The sequence below is a fragment of the Crocodylus siamensis genome, chromosome 1, assembly GCF_052110815.1.
Source record: "Crocodylus siamensis isolate JL-2025a chromosome 1, ASM5211081v1, whole genome shotgun sequence".
NCBI classification, from domain to species: Eukaryota; Metazoa; Chordata; order Crocodylia; family Crocodylidae; genus Crocodylus; species Crocodylus siamensis.
Window position 1 is genome coordinate 77,565,958 of NC_143395.1, and position 22,934 is coordinate 77,588,891.

Here is a 22,934-nt window from a genome sequence, read left to right on the forward strand (position 1 = left end):
GCTCACAGCGCCATCCCGCACCCCGCCCCAGCTGCGCAACATCTCTTGGCACCCCTTTGCTCCAACACCTGGAATAGTCATCCCACTCTCCGCCACCCCTCTCCCCCTCCACCCCCCTTTGGTATGGCACTGTCTCTGTAGTTGGACATCAGAAAACTGAACTGCATGTTTAGGGAGGGGTTGACTGGGAAGCAGATGATATAAATGGCATCCATCCCCCTGTGGGGCTTGGATTTTCACAAAGAAAAGTGCCCAGGAATTAAGTTATATTGATTGGCTCAGCATAAAAATTTGAAGAGTGTGTAGAGTCACTGCTGCCTGGCCTGCCCTTTCCATCTTGTATTACTTAAAGGGTGGCTGGCACTCTGAGCTGTCATGGGGAAAGATCATTGCTCTCACCTCATGCAGTGTTTGGATCCTCAAATTGGTCAAAGCACACATGAATTGTTGCTCTGTTTGTGAAATCCAGGCAGCATTGACCAAAGTGTAAATTTTGTGTGCATTTTCTAAGTCTTTCTCCTCACGCAGACCAGCCATCACAGCACAGTTGTTATAGCCTGATGTCTGAATGTAATATTATGGATTTTATTTTTAAAGCACCTTTGCTGTGATATTATCATTTGCTCGTTCCTCTATCTCCTGGAGAGTACTGCAGGGAAGTATAAGAAATTGCCTCTTGATTGTCCTAGTTTTATGATAGAAAGTGTCTCTTCTTTCTGGCACCATTTAAACTTTTATTTTTCTCTCTCATATTTTTAAAGAGATATTTTACTCTCTTCCCTCCTTTTTCCTACTGGAGTATTTTCCTAGCAGCAGTTCAAGGGGATATTACAGGCTTTTTAAATTTGAATTTTGGCAGACATTTTTAAACTTTTTCTATGGCACTTCAAAGTTAGAGGAAACTTGGTTTTGAAAATTGATGCTGATATAAGATGGCATATTTAATGACAGATGTATCTATAGAAAGCTGTTAAGATGCAGATTATTCCCCTGGGGTAGGGAGATCAAAACTGCCAATCTATAAAATATACTTGTTAGGGGAAGGCATGGAATCTATCTATGCAAGCACTTTGATTGCAGGGGACAGTGTAGCAGCATGTGGCATCATAACCTAAGAGCAGACAAATCAGCTTGATGACTTTCAAAGCCAGGAATACTGCTGGAGGCAAGGGTACTCCAGTCTAGAAGAAATTAAAACATATAGAGACTGTTATTAATTCCATATCTATTTTTGTGTAGTCAAATCTGTATGCAAATCCTTAGCATCTCATTTTGGCAGATTAATCTAAAAGTGAGGAGCGGTATGTGAAGGGAATGTAATGATAAAACACCACAGATGAGCAATATTGCAGGGAAAAAAAGTAAGCTGTGTGCTTGATATGAATAGGGAGAGGAAAATGGTTTTATTTCATTATTTTTTAATTATTTTGCAGAGAACAAATCTCCCCTCCAACACAAAAGTTTCCAGCTTTTCTTTCTTAACAGTGACTTCATAAAAGACCTAGCATCATGTTTCTGATATGTCTCTTGCAGTTTAACATGCTAGAGGCAATCAACCAAATAACTATGATTTTTATTTTTCAAAACAGTAATCTGACGTTGTGCTTTAAGTATTACTCAGAGTGAAAATAAGTATGTAAAAAATCAAATTACAAAACAAAGATTAGAAAAAGATCATTTTGTTGATGTGAATACAGATGACAGTGCATGCTACAAGGTGCACATCAGCACAGAGATGAATAATATATTTTAAGGCTACAAATGGAAAGAATCACACCTTTCAAATGTAGATAGGAGTATATGTAATTTACAGGCATTGTGACAACGTTGTTTTGTGGCAGAAACATTTGAAAAAGGCAGCCTTTGTCTGTCTTGTTTGTTTAAAGTGTGTGTTCTTCAGGGCTCAGACGGTCTCTTACCATGTGCATGGAGAATGATTCAGACAGTGGGGCTCCAATCATGGGTGGGAGCTGTAGACATCACAGGAATATAAATAATCAGAATTAACTCTAGCCAGTCAAAGGCACTATGCTTGATTAGATTTGTCTTTAGTTTCCACTGCATGTGTAAATGTCTCAGACAGCAAAACCTTGAATCAAAAGCTCTTCCTTTTAATTGGGTGGACTCTTGACTTTGCTTTTTCTGCACTCATTATTGTTGCTGCCTGTTCGTCATATTGTAGCACATGGTATAATAAGTATTGATTTTTGCACATGTGAACAGCAGGATGAATTAATTTGAAAGTTTAAAAACTAGTAATGTTGTAATCAGATCTTGATATTTGCCAAACCCTGATCAATATGGCTAAGTACAGATGGTCAAAAAGCCTGAGGCTGAATCAGTTCAGTCTTTGCAGTTTAGTCTAAAATGCACAGATTACATTGAAACCTCAGTGCAGAGGCAGAAAAGGATCTTGGAGTTATCATGGATGCCAAGATGAACATGGGCCAGCAGTGTGGGGACGCAGTCAGAAAGGCCAACCACACCTTGTCGTGCATCCACACATGCATCTCAAGCAGGTCCAGGGAGGTTATCCTCCCCCTCTATGTGGCATTGGTCAGGCCACAGCTGGAGTACTGCATCCAGTTCTGGGCACCACACTTCAGGAGGGATGTGGACAACATGGAGAGGGTCCAGAGGAGGGCCACTAGCATGATCAGGGGGCAGCAGGGCAGGCCCTACGAGGAGAGACTACGGGACCTGAATCTGTTCAGCCTCCACAAGAGAAGGCTGAGGGGGGATCTAGTGGCCTGTTACAAACTAGTCAGAGGGGACCAGCAGGCATTGGGGAGTCCCTATTTCCCTGTGCACTAACAGGAGTGACCAGGAATAACGGTCACAAGCTGACAGAGGGTAGGTTTCGGCTAGATATCAGGAGACGCTACTTCACTGTCAGGGCGGCTAGGATCTGGAACCAACTTCCAAGAGAAGTGGTGCTGGCTCCTACCTTGGGGTTCTTTAAGACAAGGCTTGATAATCACCTTGCCGGGGTGGTTTGACCCCAGTACTCTTTCCTGCCATGGCAGGCGGTCGGACTTGATGATCTGGTCAGGTCCCTTCTGACCCTACTATGAAACTATGAAACAGAAGTGAACAGACATTTACCTTTGATTCAGGAAATGCAGCCACAAGCCTGCAGTGGCTCAGGCCAGAAGCTGGGGAGCACTAGAGCATGGCTCTCTGGCTGTGTGTTCACTTCATCTTCCTGCTGCCTCCAGGGTATCTGGGATTTGTAGTCCAGAATTACAGCAGCAGGACTATGCAGGGCTGCTCATCACTTCCTCTTCCTGCTTCCAGGTTACTCTGAGAATTATAGTCCACACTTGCAGCCAGCAGTAGGTTTGAGCAGGGAAAGGGATGTTTATCCTTCCTCCCAGGTCCCAGTCCCCAGCTGGGGTTTGCCGGGTAGGTGGGGGGTTAGTTCTCCCCCTGTAGCCTGGGCTGCATCTCCAGCTGGGCCTGCCCCTCCCCACCCCTCGTCAGCCAGACCTCACTGCTCTGGCTAGGGAGCAGAGGGGCAGGGCCAGCCCTGCTCTCTCTGGAGCAGACAGCACAGCCTAGCTTAGGGCTGGAAAGCATGCTGGGATGCCGAGGAACTCTGATTTAACTTGAACCAGGAAGGGGTCTGGGACAGAAGTTTCATAAACCAGTTTGACCCAAATCAGCTAAGTCTGATACTACTTGTAAATATTTATGAGTACTATCCTTCTCTGGAGTTAACTAGTTTACTCCAGCCTAATAGGAGTGCATGTGTAGACACCAAGATGTTTACTGTGCAGCTAATTAGTCTACTGTGCAGTAAATATCTTGTATAAACATGCCCCCAACTTAACTCCATTTACACTGTGCTGTGAGTCGTCTTTGGGAACACAGAAATGCTGTGCAAATATCTCAAAATGGTAGTTGGCCAATAACTATGGCCAGTGACTAGAAGCAGTGTGGTGGAGGAAGTGTCTACCTTTGTCTGTTAGCCTTTAACTTAAGGCCTGGGTACAGGACATGGGAGATCTAGGTTGCAGGCTTTCCTCTCTCAGAGGTGGTTTGAACTTCCCACATTACATCCCAGTGTCCTGCTTATGAAGTCAAAGGTCAGGCAGGACTGGGACACCTTTCTGCTGAAGGTGGGCTGCAAATGGAAAAGTGTCATGGAGAAGGATGGCAAACAAGAAAGAGGGGTCCTGGCTGTGTGTCACAGGGAGGTGAACACTGCCCTTGCAGGAGGTGAGTGAGGTCTTGTAGTGTGTGTGTGAAAACTGGAAAAACAGCACAGTAAAGCACTAAACAGAGCAGGTTTCTTCAAGCAGGTGGGCACCATATGAAATTTCCTTCCTTAGGGGCTGGAGTAGATGCCCAGATTGCACTCTTTGGAAAGCACGTGACTGGCAGTTTTCATTACAGTACTGCTTTATGCAAGAAAGGCCTCTTGGAAGATGTGATCCAGCATCCCTAAAAGGAAGGCCTGCGTGCTTGTGTTTGGAGAAAGAGAAAGCTTGGTGGATTGGTAGTAGTGACCTTTAACGTCTCTGAGCAGGGGTGTGGACTAGATGACCTCCTGAGGTCCCTTCCAACCCTAATTTTCTATGATTTTATGATTGTCCTGAAAAGTCAGCAGGTGTATGATATTCAGCCTTCTCCAGCCTTGTCACTAGCTCTCACTGCCTAGTTGGACACTGGTTCATAGATTTCATAGACATTTGGGCTGGAAGGGACCTCGGAAGAGCAGCGAGTCCAGCCCCCTGCCCAAAGGGCAGGAAGTCAGCTGGGGTCATAGGATCCCAGCAAAATAAGCATCCAATTTACTCTTGAAGGTGTTCCATGTAGATGCTTGAACCACCGCCGATGGCAGGCTGTTCCAGACCTTGGGGGCTCAGACAGTAAAGCACTTCTTCCTTATGTCCAGCCTGAAACAGCCTTGTAGTAGTTTATGACCATTTGATCTTGTCATCCCTTGGGGCACTCTGGTGAACAATCGTTCCCCCAGATAGTGGTGGTCACCCCTGATAAACTTCTGGTGGCCATCAGATCACCCCTGAGCCTGCACTTTTCCAGGCTAAAGAGCCCTGTGGCTCTCAGCCTGTCATCATGAGGTAAGCTTTCCAGACCTCTGATCATGTGCGTGGCTCTTCTCTGGACTCTCAAGCTTCTCCACATCCTTTCTGAATTGTGGGGCCCAAAACTGGACGCAGTACTCCAGCTGTGGCCTCACTAAGGCTGAGTACAAGGTCAGAATGATGTCCTGGGATTTGCTTGAGAAGCATCTATGGATGCAAGCCAGCGTTTTGGTCACTTTACTAGCTGCAGCATCACATTGCAGGCTCATGTTCATCTTGTGGTCAGTGATGACCCCCAAGTCTCTTTCTTCCATAGTGCTAGCCAGCGTAGCACTGCCAAGCCTATAAGGATGCAAGGTGGAGAACCTTGCATTTTTCGGTGTTAAACACCATCAGGTTCTCATCTGTCCATTTGCTGAGCCTGTCCAGGTCAGCCTGGATCACCCACCTGTCTTCTGGTGTGGATCCTTTGCCCCAGAGTTTGTTGTCATCGGCGAACTCGGCCAGTCTGCTCCTGACTCCAATGTCCACATCATTAATGAAGATGTTGAACAATATGAGTCCAAGGACAGAGCCTTGGGGGACCCCACTGGTCACAGGACACCATGATGAGTGACTTCCATCAATTACTACCCTCTGGGTCTGACCATGGAGCCAATTTTCCAGCCAGTGGATCATGGTGGACCCAAGGCCACAATTAGCCAGTTTTGCCAAGAGGTGATCATGGGATACCAGATCAAAGGCTTTTTTGAAGTTAAGATATATGACATCAATATCTTCTCCCTTGTCCAGGTGATAGGTCACCAGGTCGTAGAAGGTAATGACATTGGTTGAGCAAGACCTACCCACAACAAACCCATGCTGGCTATCCCTCAGGATGTTGGCATAGGCCAGTCCATTAAGGATGGCTTCTTTAATAAACTTTTCTAAGATCTCCCCCAGGATAGAAGTCAGGCTAATGGGCCTATAGTTAGCCGGATCACTTTCCTCCCTTTCTTGAAGGTAGGCACCACAGTGGCCTTCTTTCAGTCTTTGGGCACTATACCAGAGCACCAGGAGTCTTCAAAGATCTCTGCCAGGGGCTGGGCTGTGATGCTCACCAGCTCCTTGAGTACCCTGGGGTGCAGATTGTCAGGGCCGGCTGACTTGAAGGTATCCAGCTTGTCAAGGTGTTCTTTCACAAGGTCAGCATTAATGGAGGGCAGGGGATCTCCCTCACCCGGACCGCCTTGTCCCTTATCAGTCATGGGTGTCCCATGGGACTGATGAAAGACCAACGCAAAGTACCCATGTAATAGATGGGCTTTTTCCAGAGCGTCAGTTGTCAGTTGCCCTATCTGGTTCAGCAGGGGGTCCAATGTTGCCCTTGCTTTTCCTCTGGCTCCCCACATACCTGAAAAAGGACTTTTTATTGTCCTTAATGCTCGAAGCTAGTTGGAGTTCAGTTCCAGCCTTGGCTTTCCTGGTTTGCTCCCTGCAGGACCAGACTAGTGCAGAATAATCCTCCTTGGAGGTTAACCCCATCCTCCATCCTTTGTAGGCCTTTCTTTTTAGCCTCAGGAGGTCTGCTAGGTCCCTGGAGAGCCAAGGAGGCTGCTGTGCCCTCTTGCTGCCTTTCCTCCGAGATGGAATAGACTTAGGCTGTGCATTGAGGATCGCTCCCTTGAGGAGCAACCACTCTTCTTGAACTCCCCTCTCCCTGATGTCATGGTCAGTTAGGGCCTCACTGATAATCCTCCTGAGCTTGTCAAAGTCTGCTTTCCTGAAGTCAACGACTTCTGTGTTGCTGACTGACTTGCCAGCTTTACGGTGGATAGTGAAGGTGATCAGCTTGTGGTCCCAGCTTCCATCGATCACTAGGTCACTAATTAGGTCATCCCCAGTAGCCAGTACCAGGTTGAGCAGCGCTTTGCCTCTCGTTGGCCCATAGACTTCTTGAGTCAGGTAGAGGTCATCCATGCATGAGAGGAAGCTTTGAGACCACTCAGATTTTGCTGAGTGATCCTCCCACGAGATGTCCAGGTAATTGAAGTCACCCGTGACAACCATGGTCCCGGAGCAAGCGGCCTCAGCCAGTTCCTGGGCGAATTCCTGGTCAAGCTCAGGACTTTGGGTGGGAGGTCTGTAGTAGACTCCCACCGTTGCATCCCCTGTGCCATGTTCACCATGGATTTTAACCCAGAGGGTCTCCAGTTGTCCACCCTGGTCACCAATATCAGCTTGCAGGGACATGTAGCTTTCCTTAACATAGAGAGCTACAGCCCCGCCCCTTTTAGCTACATAATCCCTCCTGTACAGGGTATAGCCCTCTATATCCGTGGTCCAGTCATGGGTGGAGTCCCGCCAGGTCTCCGTTATCCCTATGACATCATAATTATTTGCATTGAGCAGGAGGATGAGCTCCTCCTGCTTATTCCCCAAGCTCCTGGCATTTGTGTACAGGCAGGCAAGTGTCCCCTTGGGGTCTCTTGCTTTGCCCACAGATTGTACCAGGGCTGGGGCAAGGATGGGCTCCCTTAAGTGCCTTAGCCTGCTGGCTTTGCAAGGGTTGCTCAGCGGGTCAGCAGTGGTGGTAGTCCCCCCGTCCCCCAACGGGCTTAGTTTAAAGCCAGTCTGGCTGAGAAGAGCGTCCTCCCCAGGGGAGAGAGGTGGAGGCCATCTCTTCCCAGGAGCTCACTGCCTTTCTCAGCAAAGAGTGGGCTGTGGTCATGGAAGCCAAAGCCTTCCTAATGGCACCAGCGCCACAGTCTTTGGTTGACTACGTGGATCCTCTCTCTTCACTATGAAATCTTTCCTGAAATCACACTTCTGTGGCACCTAGTTAAATAAAAAGGCAGAGTGAGTGCACTTATGATTAGTGATCTGTTTCTTTTCAGAGTACCCTGTGAATGGCAGACCAGAGTCCCCTCCCAGTTATGCAGATTTAAATCCATTGGGACAGATATTGCCTTTTTTTACTAAAATGGAATCCAGAATAGTGCGTTACTTAGTGATGTGACTCCAGCTTCACAGCAGTGTACACAATGCACTTGGTATCAAAGAATCATTGTGTAAAATGTATAAACAGGTTCAGGTGCCAGAATACAATTTCCTCTTTTCTAGGACAGGGTCATCTTCCCTGGGCTACAGAATTAGGCTTCTTCTTGCTTGTTTTCTTTTTCTCTTGGTTTCCCAGCAGACTAGATTCAATGTAAGGGGAGTAGAAGGTGCTGTCAAACCATGTCCACACCATAGTCTGGGGATTATGACGTGTTGTTGGGATAGTTTAGACTGGGTGTGTCTACACAAGGCATTTAACGTGCATTGGACTAATTCTACTGTGCATTAGTGCGGCTGGCAAAAACCATGCTAATGCACTAATTTGCAGTAGTTTCAGTCCAATGTGCATTAAGCAGCTCACAAAGAGTTCTCATCTGTGCTAATGTGCAGTAGCGCTGATTATGGTGTCTATTTTTCCAGGTACTAACTTAATGCGCTGTAATTATGGTGCATTAAGGAATATGTAGACACAGCCAGTGAGTCTGGGAAGAGTGCTTTAACCACTAGGAAGAGGAGGAAGAACTTTATGCCTATACATGTCTGCTCAGGTCAGATGTTCAGTTAAGCTGTGTTTGCCTTAAGTATGGGAGGAAGTAGATTTCTGATAGGTTAACCTTAATACAGGTTAATGTTATCATTCCCCATTGAAGTGAATGGAAAAGCACATGCCTACGTAACTGATGAGGTGTCTAAGTACTTTCAGTTGAAATGAGTGGAAGAGCTGAATTATACAACTTGGAATATGAAAATAAACCTTCAAAACCAACACAAGACAAGGTGGTCTTGTGCTAAATTGAGCTAGATAGATCATTTTTAGCATCTCTTTGGGCCCAGAAGCTACCAGCAGCATTTCTAAGCTGCCTTTTATCTTAGTTTGTAAATATTACTAATGGCTAAACAGCCAGACAGGATGCACTCATCTGCATTTGCTACCAGCTGGATAACACTGGTAGTTGTGGAAGCAGAGGGCAATAGGCCCAAAACAATCTTCCATTTGCCAGGACATTCTCCTGCTGCATAAAAATCTCATTTTATTTTTTTCTTTAAAAAGCATGTGGTGTTTCTTAGTCTTACTCTTCTTCAGTTCCATGTCAACCTCCTGCCCCTTCCAAAACCCACCATTCTCTCCTGCATCATGGTTTCCTCCTTGTGATCCCTGTTTTCTTTCACCATTGTTTTGGGTGAGGACCCATATTATGTTAATCTAAATCAGTGGTTTTCTGTCTTTCAGTCAGGACACCCTCTGTAATGGTTCGGAATTTGGCAGCTCCCTTGGTTGAGAACCACTGTCTTGCTATCTCTGCTTACCGCAGTGCTCCTTAATTAGGGTGCTGCCACATGCTCCTGCCTATATTAGGGTTTTCTGATAAATCTAAAGCAGGCAGGAGCAGATGCATAACTGATGAGTTTTGAACTCTGGATAAACTCCTGTATGCCCCTAGGAGGTGGGGCTGGGGAAAAAAAAGTGCCTAACCTGCTTTGGTTGTCCCCATATCCATCTCCTCCAGCTAGGTAATGCACGTGGCTGCAGCAACCGAGCCTGGTTTCTGTCTGAGCAGTGTAAAGAGCTGTTGCAGCCTAGCCTAGGTCCTCCAAGGTGGGTTGGAGTGTGGCTGGAATGTGTAATCTTGTCACTGCCCTTCCTGATCTGATCCTGCCTACTCCTTCTGGAAAGAGAGAGGTGCAGGACAGTCCCACCTGTCCAGTATGGCTCTGTTTCTAAGATAAATGTAACGGGTGGGCCAAAGAAGGGCTTCAGGAAGAGCATGGGCTCCAGACTCAGCTGCTTCCTGATTTGCCTCCGCAGGAGACATGTCAGGCATTTCACTCTGGCTGTGCTGTTACCTGTGTTGCAGCATCCCTGGAAGGGTCTTGAGGCACCTCAGGGCACCCCATCACCTTGTTGAGAGCCACTGCTCTAAGTTTCATTGCATAATAAGGAGTAGACACACAGCCAGTTGTCCTAAGCTGGCTGTCCACAATAGAGATTCTTATAGTTAGGGACCTACCCCAATCGTGATTGTGCGGATTTTGCAGAAATCATTAAATTGGGTGATCTCCATGAAATTTGGGAGGGGGGAGAATCCTTACTAAAAATAAAATGCTGGCTCCCCAGTGGAAGCCAGCAGTCCTTCCAGCTGTGCAGCTGTCCTGGGGAAGGTGAAGGCAGGCTGCCTTCATGAAGGTAAGCAAGCAAAATAGCTGTCCTTTGCCGCTGGTTGTCTGAGGGGGCTGCCTGTTGGGTCACCCTGCCCCTCTCCAATCAGCAGCAAGGGGTGGGGTCACATGATAGACAGCCCTCTCCACCAATCAGTGAGGGGCAGGGCCACTAGGGCCTCATAGCCAATCAGAAGTTGGGGTAGGGGGGAGTCCTGGCCATGATAAACCCTCGAAAATAGCAGCTAGCCATGATCTGCCCATGAAATCATCTGGCTGCCTCCTTGAGGTGGGTATTGGCACCTAGCCATTAGATAGTGGGTAGTTGGTTTGTACTGGGCAAGTGGCTACCCTGAGAATTAAATTGGGCACACAGCATGCTCCATGTAGTAACATAGTCATGTGTAGTTAAAATGATTTACCGGGGCCATATGTCTGTTGTACTTTAAGTATGTAGTAAATGTGCTGTGTCCCTGGATTGCATGCGTCTTGGAGTAGATTCTGTTTGAACTGGATTGAGCACATGTTTAGATGCTGAGCACATGTTTAGATGAGTAAGGGGCAGGTTACCTGTCAAGGGGTGGGGCTATCACAGTCAGAATAAGACAGAAGGACAGCAAACAGAGCTACTTCAGTGGGCTAAAACAATGTAAAAAGCTTTGTTTGCTGCCCTTCTGTCTTATTCTGACTGTGATAGCCTGGAACAAATGTTATAGGGCAGGGGTGGACAATTATTTTGGGTGGAGGGCCACTTACTGAGTTTTGGCAAGCTGGCAAGGGCCACATGGTTAGCCTCACTCCTTGACAGGTGACCTGCCCCTGGTTGCCATCTTCTGACTAGAAATCCTGCCCTTTAACCTCTGACTTTTACCACCAGAAGTCCCTCCCCTTGTCCCCAGAAGTACTCCTTTCAGCAAGGGGTTTTGCCATCTCGGAACTAGGAAAATACCAAATTATATTCTAAAAAGTGAACATCTAAAACATTCATTAATTTAATTTCAAAAAATATTTTTGTCCTGGTTTACATGTGTTTGTGTAGTGTACATAGAGGTGATTGTATATAATAGCTTAAAGTGAAGACTTACTCTTGTGTATTGTTGGGGGGATATAGGTTTGTGGCAGAGTGTGGGTCTTTTGGGTGTGGGGGAGGGTGTGTATGTGTGTTCGGGGGTGGATAGGTGTGTGGGGTGAGGGAGCATGTGTGTGTGGATATGTGGGGCATGGGTGGGTATGGGGTATGTGGGGACTGTGTGTGGGGGAGGGTGGCTGGGGTGTGTGAGGGAGTTTGGGGGTCTGCATGTATGGGGGGGTGAATGTGTATGGTGGGGGGGTGTGGGACTAACCCTATGAACAGACACACACACACACAGATGGGTCCTGGCACGGGTCTATGATCCCCAGTCTCGCAATGCAGCCAGGAGCCACATGGTGCTTGAGCAGTGTGGGGTGTGGGGCCAGGAAGTCAGGGAAATGGCTGGGGTGGGGATGGGGCATGGCTGGGCTGCTGCCTCCTGCTGGCAGCTTCCCCTGGGTCCTAGTGCCTCTGGCTCCTTTCAGCACAGACATTCAGCTAGGAACAGATAAATATTTTCTAATTTTTGTAGGAGTCCTGTGGGCTGGATAGAATAGCCTTGTAGGCCAGTTGCGGTCCACAGGCTGTATTTTGGCCACCCCTGTTATAGAGTGTCTATACACATGCAGTGAGGCTGTTCCAACATGCTGTAATTACAGTGCATTGGAGCAAACCCAGTTAATTGAGTCTGATGGGGTGTGGTAATTACTGTGCTCCAGCAGACTCCAGTGTCACATGCATCAGCATCCCCACACTGAAAACTGATGGAAAGGGTGCTTTAACCAAAGCTTGTCAAACAAGCTTTAGTTGAAGTGCCCCTGCCACCATTTTTCAGCATGAGGATGCTGATATATAAGATGCTCCAGGACCTTTAATTAGAGCAGCTTTCAGAGCCACTCTACTTAAAGCTCTCCCCTTCCCCGCATTCCTGGAGCGCATGTATTAACACCTAGTTATTTAATTCTTGACTAGATTAAAAATTGCAACTGAGTGAAAATTGCAACTGAGTAGCAAGTTCTATAATTTTGCTAGTATGAGATGCAAACTGATTCCTGAGAGTGGCCTTATATGTCCTTATAACATCTTGGTCCTGTTCTTGTACAGATGAAAATATTTAACCCATGTCAAATCTCTTGTAGGAGGAGTAACAAACACTGCGCAATACCAAAGCAGGCTAATGGTCTATGATCCGATGCAGGTGGGTTTTTGTGTTGTAGGTGTTTGTGTATATGTATTTTACATGAACATTTAATACAAATTTGTATTAAAGGATTCCAGCAGGGAAAAAACAAAACAAAAATACAGCTATAGTTCAAATTGGTATGGTTCTCCCCCTATGTCCTACTGCAACAAATGAGATCTAGAGAAGTGAAAGAGGGAATTGGGCTCACTGTCTTACAAAAAAAGGCCTTAACTGTATTACTAGGAACAAATGAGGTTAATAAAACTGCAAACGTGTCAGACATCACTTATGACTGATGTACTTATCACCATTTCTTCTGCTTGTTCACTTTTTGCAACTGATTAGCCGCAGGCAATGCAAACAAACTTCTTGTTGGTGTCACTGGGTCCTGGAATGTTAGCACTGAGGTAGCAGGATTTGTGCAGCACATAATGCAAGAGAGTGCTGACACTCTGGCATCTTTTCATTGACATTCTTACTTTTTTTTAATTCCATGATAATTAAATTTTTTAAATTAAAATAATTAATTAATTCCAGTTTGGCAACAATTTTTGTTCCTGAAAAAAACATAATGTTGGACCCACAGTTTAAAATGGCCTTTGAAATTGATTTGTTGAAAAGCAATCCATTACTCGGATTAAGTTATTTAAAGAAAAAGAAAAAAGAAGTCACACCCTTGTAGGTATTGGTATTATGTGCATCACTTTATTAATCCAAGGCCCTAAAATGTCTTATAGGAATTATTTCAGGCATTATGTATGTGGGTTTGATTAGGTTAGAGTTCTTTAGCAGCAGTTTCAGAGGCTTATGGCAGTTACATGCTCTTTTTTGCTTGTATTAGAAAACAAAGGCTGCCTATACACATGCTTGGAGGTGGGGGGGGAGTTGATTAGAGTGGTTCCCGGACAGCCACTCTAATTAAAACATGTCACCATCATGTGTATTAAGCCCCTGCACATTTAAAAATGGCCACAGGATACTAGCTAAACCTCATTTAATGAGGTTTCAAAAATGCCCTGTGGCCATTTTGAAACGTGGGGGCTTAATACACATGACACCGCAGCGACACTGGGGCATTCTAGTTAGAATGTGGAGCAGACTTGGTTAACTGAGTCTGCTCCGACATGTTCGAATTAGAACACCAACAAGCACATGTATAGGCAGCCAGAAGTCCCAATCCTGCTTCACTTCACAGTCAAGTGTAAGATTCTTGACCTTCAACTGCAGGAGATGTGCCTTGCGTTTTATATTTAAAACCAGATTTTGACAGCAGGTATTTACACATGACTCCCATTGACTTCACCTACTGTGCCTGCATCCAAGAGCAGAATATGAGGTCCAGCAATCACAAGTAACAAGTGATTTTTTTTGTTTTTTTAATTATACAGTTTGAGGGATAGAACGTGGTATTTATTGGTTAGACATATAGGGCATTTATACATGTTCTCTGGGAGTGGGGGGGGCTGCTTTGATTAGAGTGTCTCTGAGAGCTGCAAAAATGGCAGCAAGAGCACTGAAAAATGGCAGCAGGAGTGCTTTAACTAAAGCTCATCAACTGAGTTTTAGTTAAAGTGCCCCTGCTGCCATTTTTCAGCATGAAAATGTTGATACATGTGATGCTGGAGTCTGCTGGAGCACAGTAATTACCAGATTCCAGCAGACTCAATTAAATGCATCTGCTCCAACTTGCTGTAATTGCAGTGTGTGGGAACAGCCTTGGTGCATGTGTATAGGCGCCCATGAAGTTGCATTCTAAATCCATGTGCTCATGATTCAGACTTGTCATTTTCACGTTATTCCCCGTTTGTGTGTGTGTGTGTGTATCTTGCATAGATTTGTTGAGTTGCTGGTTTGTTTTGAAAAGTTGCACCCCAAAATGTAAGGTCTGGAACAGCTGGCCATCCAAGCACCCACACTGAATACCTTCAAGAGCAAATTGGATGCTTATCTTGCTGGGATCCTATGACCCCAGCTGACTTCCTGCCCTTTGGGCGGGGGGCTGGACTCGCTGATCTTCTGAAGTCCCTTCCAGCCCTAATGTCTATAAAATCTGTGAAATCTATGACTCGGCTACCACCATAGAACTTGCTAATTGTGAAAGCCCAAATCTGAAACAGAAATAGTTAAAGAGGGGAGAGCGTGTTAGCATTCTTCAAATGAGGTCTGCTTCATGTTTGTACACACATGCTCTTTTTAAAAATTCTGCTGGCATATTGTTTACGGTGAGTACTGGAAAATATCACATCTGCTTGCATCTTGCACAGAATCTCAATAACTCTATCATTCAGCACTAGTGCTTGTTTCTGCGCTAGGCCTTTGTGGAGAGTCGATAATGCCTGCCATCTGCCACAGAGCACACAGCTACCTGCCAACAAGCAGGCTGGGGTGACCTCTGCTTCCCCACCACTGATTAGTATTCACACACTGACTTATTAGGAACGACCCCACCAGGCCCCTCTGTTTCTTTGCCTTTGCAGTGCTTTGCGGCTCACCTGGCAGGCACTGCAGTGGAGGAAACTAAAGATATAATCAGGGAATGCAGGCTAGCTTTGCAAAGCAGATGGTGTCTATAGTCTTGTGTCAAGGGACTGGAGTCCTAATGCAAAAATTAATTCCTAATATTCTACTATTATCCATTGTAATGTATAGCTATATATTATGAAGCCCAAAAGGCAGTGTTATTAGCACTTATTGAGTTACACCAAATTATGGGATATCTAATATAAGGAATTGCCCAACAGATTCCTTTAACTTCCTCTTCTATAATACATTCATCTTTGTTTGCTGGCAGGTGGTTTTATCTTTAAAAGTAGCAGGACCAGTTGTTTTATGACCTTTAAAATGCCATGGTGTTTTATCTCCTCAAAAAGGAGGAAACCTCTTGCATCTTCTTCTTCCTTCCTTCCTTGTTAATATATGTTCAAAATTGCTCTTAAATGATCCTTTCAAAAGAAAACAGATCAAAACATATTGAGGAGTAAAGTAAAGCTGAACATATTGCTAGGTTGGCAAGAATGTACAAAAAATATTTAATTTTTTACTTATTCCTTCACTTCTGAAGTATAAAGCCCACTGAATTTTTAAATGAATGGGGGAGACCCCATCTCTTCCAGTGAAGACACACATCATTGTTCAAATTTCCAGTGCTATAAAGCTCAGAGGAGAGATCAAATACTTTGCTGTCAAAGCACTTCAGTCTTGTTTTTCTTTTCTTTTCTTTTTAAATAGTGACACAGGAGAACAATTTCGAAAACTTACAGATTTTCAGAAACAGTGCAGTAACTTCTTCAGTGCAGATGCATTTATTTTAACATTTTATTGGAACAGTTGATAAGTTAATTTATACTGTTGTTCAAAGCTTTCTCCCGATTAAAATCTGTCCATGAGAAATTCAGATTCACCATATGTCAAGAAATGTATTTTAGAACATATTGAACATCCTTATTTCATTTTCTATTCCAAAACCAAAGTTCAGAGGAGTTTATCGTTGAAAGTTAATGTGTTTAGGGCTGCCAAAACAGACTGTTGTATCTATGAGAGAAAACAGACCCTTAGCTCACTGTTCTCACTTCATATCACCATTTGCTTTTCATGTTTCATCTATGTAAAAAATAAACATTGGGCTGTTTGTTTTGGTTGACCCTTTTTTTTTTCAATCAAGCCAGCAATGTCTGAAGTGTAACCAAAGAAAATATTTGCAACTAAATTGCAAAGAATGAGAAAAGCTGTCCCAAAAGAGCAATAGTAAATTACAGCACAAGAAAGATTTTTCGTAAGATCTGTCAGGTCGGCTGCGGGCATTGAAGGCTAGTACCTCCCTTGTACTAACTTGCCTCTAGCGGTATCTTCCTGCATGATTTGTGGGTGGGCAGAAAGAGAAATACAGCGATGTGTGTGGGTGTGAACATTGCTGAGGATACTTTTTGGTTTTGTTTCTAGAATAAGTGGCTGAGCCGCAGCCCCATGTTGCAGAGGAGAGTGTACCATTCCATGGCTGCTGTCCAAAGGAAGCTTTACGTTTTAGGTGGGAATGATCTGGATTATAATAACGATCGAATTCTCGTACGTCACATAGACTCTTACAACATTGACACCGACCAATGGACACGCTGCAGCTTCAACATGCTGACAGGCAAGTCTGTTTGCCAGAACATACTGAAAAAAACAAAGCTGGGGGGGGGGATATGTAGAACTGAAAAAAATACCATAGTTGCCCAAATCCAAGATAGTTTTGAATTTGAGACAAGCCCCCAAGAATTAGATTCTGTACTTGGAAAACATACATGTCTTCAGAAGGGGCATGGGTAGCAGGGGGCGCAGATGACACATCAGGGAGACATGCACTTGAGGGGCAAAGGCATTAGATTTTACACATGGAAAATGTTTTAGATGGAAACGTATTAGGGCTCCTACACACGTGCAAGGAGCCTGCTCCAATGCACTGTAATTCAAGTGTGTCGGAGCAGACTCGTTTAATTGAGCAGACAGATAAATTGAGACTGCTGGAGCATGGAAATTAACATGCTCCAGGAGCCTCCAGCATCATGTGCATGTGTCCCCGCACTGAAAAATGGTGGCAGGGTGCTTTAAACTAAAGTTTGTTTAACAAGCTTTAGTTCAAAGCACCCCACTGCCATTTTTCAGCACAGGGACACTGATACACATGATGCTCTGGACACTTTTAATTGGCGTGGCTTTCAGAGCTGCAGTAATTAAAGCCCCGCCCCGCCACATGCTTCCCAGAGCACATGTATAAACACCTTCAGATTCTGTATATAGAAAATGTAGAATTTTGTTATAATTTTCCATGTCTAGTATCTAATTATTGGAGGGCTTTCTTAAATTCATCCCCCTCACTGCTACAGCAGGGAAAGCAATTGTGGGCAGGGGGCAAACAGCCTGACCCCAGTCCCTTGCCCCTTCTGTTGGTGCCCCTCCACCGCTTGTCTCCTCTTCTCCTTGTCTTCCCCGAGTGCCAGCATGTCCCAGGGTCTGCCTGAACCCCCTTGCTGCCTGTGTTTCTTTCACCTACCCCCCACCACCTCTGCCCTTCATTCATAGGTTTTGCTGGCAGCAGATCTGGCCCTGGGATGCTGGAGCTGCTGCCACCCCTGCCCATTTTGGAGCTGGAGCTATCACATGCTCTGTGCTATGGGCCAGAATGGGGCCTGAGCCATGACTGATGGTAAGCAGGGGGACAGGGGAGGCAGAGGCTGTAGGGGTACAGAGGCTACAGGGAGCAGGTAGGGGGGCAGAGGCTGCCGTGGAGGCAGGCAAAGGTGGGGAGGGCAGTAGGAGCTGAAGCAGCTGCTGGTCCTCTTCTTCCACCTTGTACTCTAATCCAAAGTGTGAGGCTTTTTTCCCCATTTGAATGGGGAAAAACACCTTGCCTTGAATTTGAGAGAGAGAGAGAGAGAGTGTGTGGTTTTTCCTCTTTCAGAATTTTTCCGTACTGGTGGAACTGTGTGGATTTCAGTGGACTCGTTCCTGAATTAGGAACTGTTCCAAAGCCCACTGATGTCAAAGGAGCTTTTTCCTTCCCTGCTCTAATGAGAAGAAAATCGGCCACAAAATGTTTATAATGAGAAGGATGTTTTAGGAGGTTGTGAGCTACATGTACTGAAAGGTGCATTTAACTTGGATTATTTTAACAACCAAAAATATTCTGTGGTAAAATGATTAAATCTCATTTCCCTTTCCACTAAGTCCTCAGTTGCACCAATTAAAATCATTTATGTTTTATGTGCACAAAGATGATCCAACTGTAGCTCACACTTCTTGAAAATGTTGTTTTATGGGCCTTCTTCTGTTGTTCTGTAACAGTGTATTTATAGAGATCTATAATTGCAATTTATTACTGCACAATAGCATCTTAATAAGACGCCAGAAAGGGGGTTGTTTATTAGAACTAAATCAAATCAGAGATGAGCTGATTAGCATGGATGGCCGCTGAATTTGCAAAGTTCCTCTTGACAATCATTAGGGACCATTCAGTATCAGCTAGCAACACAGAGCACCTCATTTATCACTGCCAACTGCACTATGTAGACCTCTGATATGGCACTCAGAAGTACTGCTTAACTGGAAGTGCCCATGGGGGTGGCTAGTATTATGCCAGGCAGGTAACATTTCCCACAAGCAAATGTAAGGATTCTGCCTACGGAGTCGCATTGAATGATGCATTTTGAGATCAGCATTCTAGAAAAGCTGTGGGACTTAATGCATAGCAAACAGTTATCTCTGGCTATTGAAGTGGCTGCAGCAGGTAGTCAAAAGGTCTCATTTGAGTCAAGGTGTGTTCTGTTACCAAGAGAAATCTAGACTGGCTTTAGCAGGGGAGGAGCCAAACCCTCTATTAAATACAGTTTATTTTCTACACTCATTTAATTTCTTGCTTTTATTATCTTAGTGTTAAAAGTAGGGGGACAGCTGTAGACTAAGAATGCCTACCTTTTTTAAAAAAGAGGCACAGCTTGAACTCTACCTAGTGCAGGGTAGGCACTTTGTGGGCTTCATCTGGTGCCTTTAAAAGTTATGGGACCAATCACATGGTCTGTGTATCACACCTGACTGGGCAGGACCAATTTTGAGGATGAGGGAGTAGCTGTCTGCATGCAAGTGCTTGACCTGGCTGTTGAGAGGAGTTAGTTAAGGCTCAGAGCAGCCACTCAGAGAGCTGTTTAGGACTGAAATGTCCCACCTTTCTTAAGTAGACAGCCTCTGCTGTTCCAGATAGATGTGAACTTTGAGCACAGGAGCAGAGCAGTGTTAATGCTGGTGGCTTTGCTATTGTTCGTTTAAGCCTGGTTCTGGACTTCTGCCCAAGGCTGCTGCAGTAGACCCAGCTGTAAATGGCCTTGCGTTAGCCATATCACTACCTTGTGAGCCTTTGGTTTCAGAAACTGCGGTGCCTTAACCACACCAGCATGATGGGCTTCTAGGTTCAGCTGAACCTTACCTGTGAACAACATCTGCCTTTTACCTGCATTTCTTATACCAGGTGAGAGGGCACCTTGGCCCTCTTGGTATCTCTCTTCTTAGTGTTTATTAAACATCTGCAGCACATACTTTTAGTGGTAAATAAGAATACAGTAAGCTGATTTCACAAGTCAGGTGTTAGTATCTGCTAGTTTTTACACTGTTGAAGCCATTGTTTTTAAAATGTATGTTTCAAAGTACATTTTAAAACCATATATTCCTTTGCAACTGCAAGAACACTAGTGTTGGTGCCTGGGCCTTGTTCACTGTGTTTTTGGCAGTATTACTGCCATTCATTACATCATTCAAACTCCCTTTCTGCAAGTAGCATATGAACAGCACTTCCTTTCAACTGTTACGAATTGGTCGCTCTGAAACTTAGTTTCTACCCAATCTACACGCATCTCATAACAGAAATCTCTCACTTTTGGTGCTAAAGAGGTTAAATAAAGCATGCAACTGGTTTCTTTTTTCCCCCTTTGCTTTAGGTCAAAATGAATCTGGAGTTGCAGTCCACAATGGAAGAATATATTTAGTTGGTGGCTATTCAATTTGGACAAATGAGCCTTTGGCATGTATCCAGGTGAGTGATTTAGGTTCCTTTTGAAGTCTCCCCCAGTGGCTCTGCAAGGGTACTTTGAGCATAGCTGTTATTCAAAAAGAAAAATGTATTTGAAGCACAGAGAGATTAGGGATGTTTCTTATGCAGCCACCAAGCTCTCTAAAAACATGCATGGGAAATGTTTCAAGATCAGGTTCAGTACTTCTACACGTATGCGGGTAATACAGACTGAGCAATGTCTTCTTGGACAAGATTTGGGTAAAAAAGTGTTTCTGTATTCCAGCTGACCTGATAAAGGTCAAAGGTAAATGCAGAAATGAGGGAATACCCTAGTAATTTTTCACCTATTTCCCATTAATAGTTGCTAAAAGGAGACAGAAATAACCAGTTTTTCCAAGATCAAAATTTAGGCTGGAACTATGCAACCTAAGTCTGTGTTCATTACATCAGAGTATGTTCAAAAGTCTCCTAAAGACCTCTGGCTCTGGTAAAGGTTCCTGCTGCTTTTGATCCCAGTATGATTTTCTGATGTGTTAGTGTCCACAATTATAGCAGCTCTGCTGTGAATCCATGGCCCATCAGGAAATTCCCCACACAGATGACACATGGAGATTGGTATTAGGCATGTTAATTCTTTTTAATTTTCTCCATTTTTCTGGGAGAACCAATGTTTTTATTGTAGAACAGCCAGTGACAGTAAGTCGAGTGAGGTATGTGAGAAAGCACCAGTTGCTTGGACTTCATAGACACCTTTGTCTTGTAAATTAAGCTATGAAAAGTGTTTATTTTTTGTCCTTAATTGTCCAAAAAATTACACTGTGTGGAACAATAATGGTTCTAGAGGAATACCATTCATTTTAATTGTTTCCGTGAATTTTATTTAAAATAAAAAACAAACAACCCCCTTTCATAGATTTCATAGACATCAGGGCTGGAAGGGACCTCGGGAGATCATCGAGTCCAGCCCCCTGCCCAAAGGGCAGGAAGTCAGCTGGGGTCATAGGATCCCAGCAAGATAAGCATCCAATTTACTCTTGAAGGTGTTTAATGTAGGTGCTTGAACCACCTCCGCTGGCAGACTGTTCCAGACCTTGGGGGCTCGGACAGTAAAGAAATTCTTCCTTATGTCCAGCCTGAAACGGTCTTGCAGGAGTTTGTGACTGTTTGACCTCATCATCCCTTGGGGCGCTCTGGTGAACAAACGTTCCCCCAGATGCTGGTGGTCACCCCTGATAAACTTATAGGTGGCCATCAGATCACCCCTGAGCCTACGCTTTTCCAGGCTAAAGAGTCCCATGGCTCTCAGCCTATCATCGTAAGATCTGTTTTCCTGACCTCTGATCATGCACGTGGCTCTCCTCTGGACTCTCTCAAGCTTCTCCACATCCTTTTTGAATTGTGGAGCCCAAAACTGGACGCAGTACTCCAGCTGCGGCCTCACCAAGGCCGAGTACAAGGGGAGAATGACGTCCCGGGATTTGCTCGAGAAGCATCTATGGATGCAAGCCAGCGTTTTGGTCGCTTTACTAGCGACAGCATCGCATTGGAGGCTCACGTTCATCTTGTGGTCAATGATGATCCCCAAGTCTCTTTCTTCTGTAGTGCTATCCAACGTAGCACTGCCGAGCCTATAAGGGTGCTGCAGGTTTTTCCTCCCAAGGTGGAGAACCTTGCATTTTTCGGTGTTAAACTCCATCAGGTTCTCGTCCGCCCATTTGCTGAGGTTGTCCAGGTCAGCCTGGATCACCCGCCTATCTTCTGGCGTGGATGCTTTGCCCCAAAGTTTGGTGTCATCGGCAAACTTGGCCAGTCCACTCCTGACTCCAATGTCCACATCATTAATAAAGGTGTTGAACAGTATGGGTCCAAGGACAGAGCCTTGAGGGACCCCACTGGTCACAGGGCACCACGATGAGTGACTGCCATCAATTACAACCCTCTGGGTCCGACCACGGAGCCAATTTCTCAGCCAGCGGATCGTGGTGGAGCCAAGGCCACAACTGGCCAGTTTGGCCAAGAGGTGATCATGGGATACCAGATCAAAAGTTTTTTTGAAGTCAAGATATATGACATCAATCTCTTCTCCCTCGTCCAGGTGATAGGTCACCTGGTCGTAGAAGGAAATGAGATTGGTCAAACAAGACCTACCCACAACAAACCCATGCTGGCTATCCCTTAGGATGTTAGCCTGGGCCAGTCCATCAAGGATGGCCTCCTTAATAAACTTTTCTAAGATCTTCCCCAGGATAGAAGTCAGGCTAATTGGCCTGTAGTTACCCAGATCCACTCTCCTCCCTTTCTTGAAGGTCAGCACCACATTGGCCTTCTTCCAGTCTTCGGGCACTACACCAGAGCACCAGGAGTTTTCAAAGATCCGCGCCAGGGGCTGCGCTATGACGCTCGCCAGCTCCTTGAGTACCCTGGGGTGCAGATTGTCAGGGACGGCCGACTTGAAGGTATCCAGCTTCTCAAGATGTTCCTTCACGAGGTCAGCATTTATGGAGGGTAGGGGATCCTCATCACCCGGATCTCCCTGTCCCATAGCAGGCATGGGCGTCCCATGGGACTGATGAAAGACTGACGCAAAGTACCTATTTAATAGGTTGGCTTTTTCCTGGGCGTCAGTTGCCCCATCTGGTTTAGCAGGGGTCCAACATTGCCCTTGCTTTTCCTCCAGCTCCCCACATATCTGAAAAAGGACTTTTTGTTGTCCTTGATGCCTGAAGCTAGTTGGAGTTCAGTTGCAGCTTTGGCTTTCCTGTTTTGCTCCCTGCAGGACCGGACCAGTGCAGAATAATCCTCCTTAGGGTGAATCCTGTCCTCCATCCTTTGTAGGCTTTTCTTTTTAGCCGCAGGTGGTCCACTAGGTCCCTGGAGAGCCAGGAGGGCTGC

General features: G+C 45.3%; 1 protein-coding gene across 7 annotated transcripts in view; it reads left to right on the forward strand.

Moving 5' to 3' along the window:
- KLHL32 (kelch like family member 32) overlaps positions 1 to 22,934 on the forward strand; it is a 299,877-nt gene that overhangs the window by 269,435 nt on the left and 7,508 nt on the right. For 6 of the 7 annotated variants that reach the window (XM_090037127.1, XM_090037128.1, XM_090037125.1 and 3 more), the window contains 3 exons: positions 12,459 to 12,517; positions 16,442 to 16,634; positions 19,969 to 20,063. In XM_090037127.1, coding sequence (XP_089893253.1) covers positions 12,459 to 12,517; positions 16,442 to 16,634; positions 19,969 to 20,063 — 347 coding nt within the window. The remainder of the gene's footprint in view (positions 1 to 12,458; positions 12,518 to 16,441; positions 16,635 to 19,968; positions 20,064 to 22,934) is intronic. The other variant, XM_090037129.1, reaches the window with a different exon arrangement.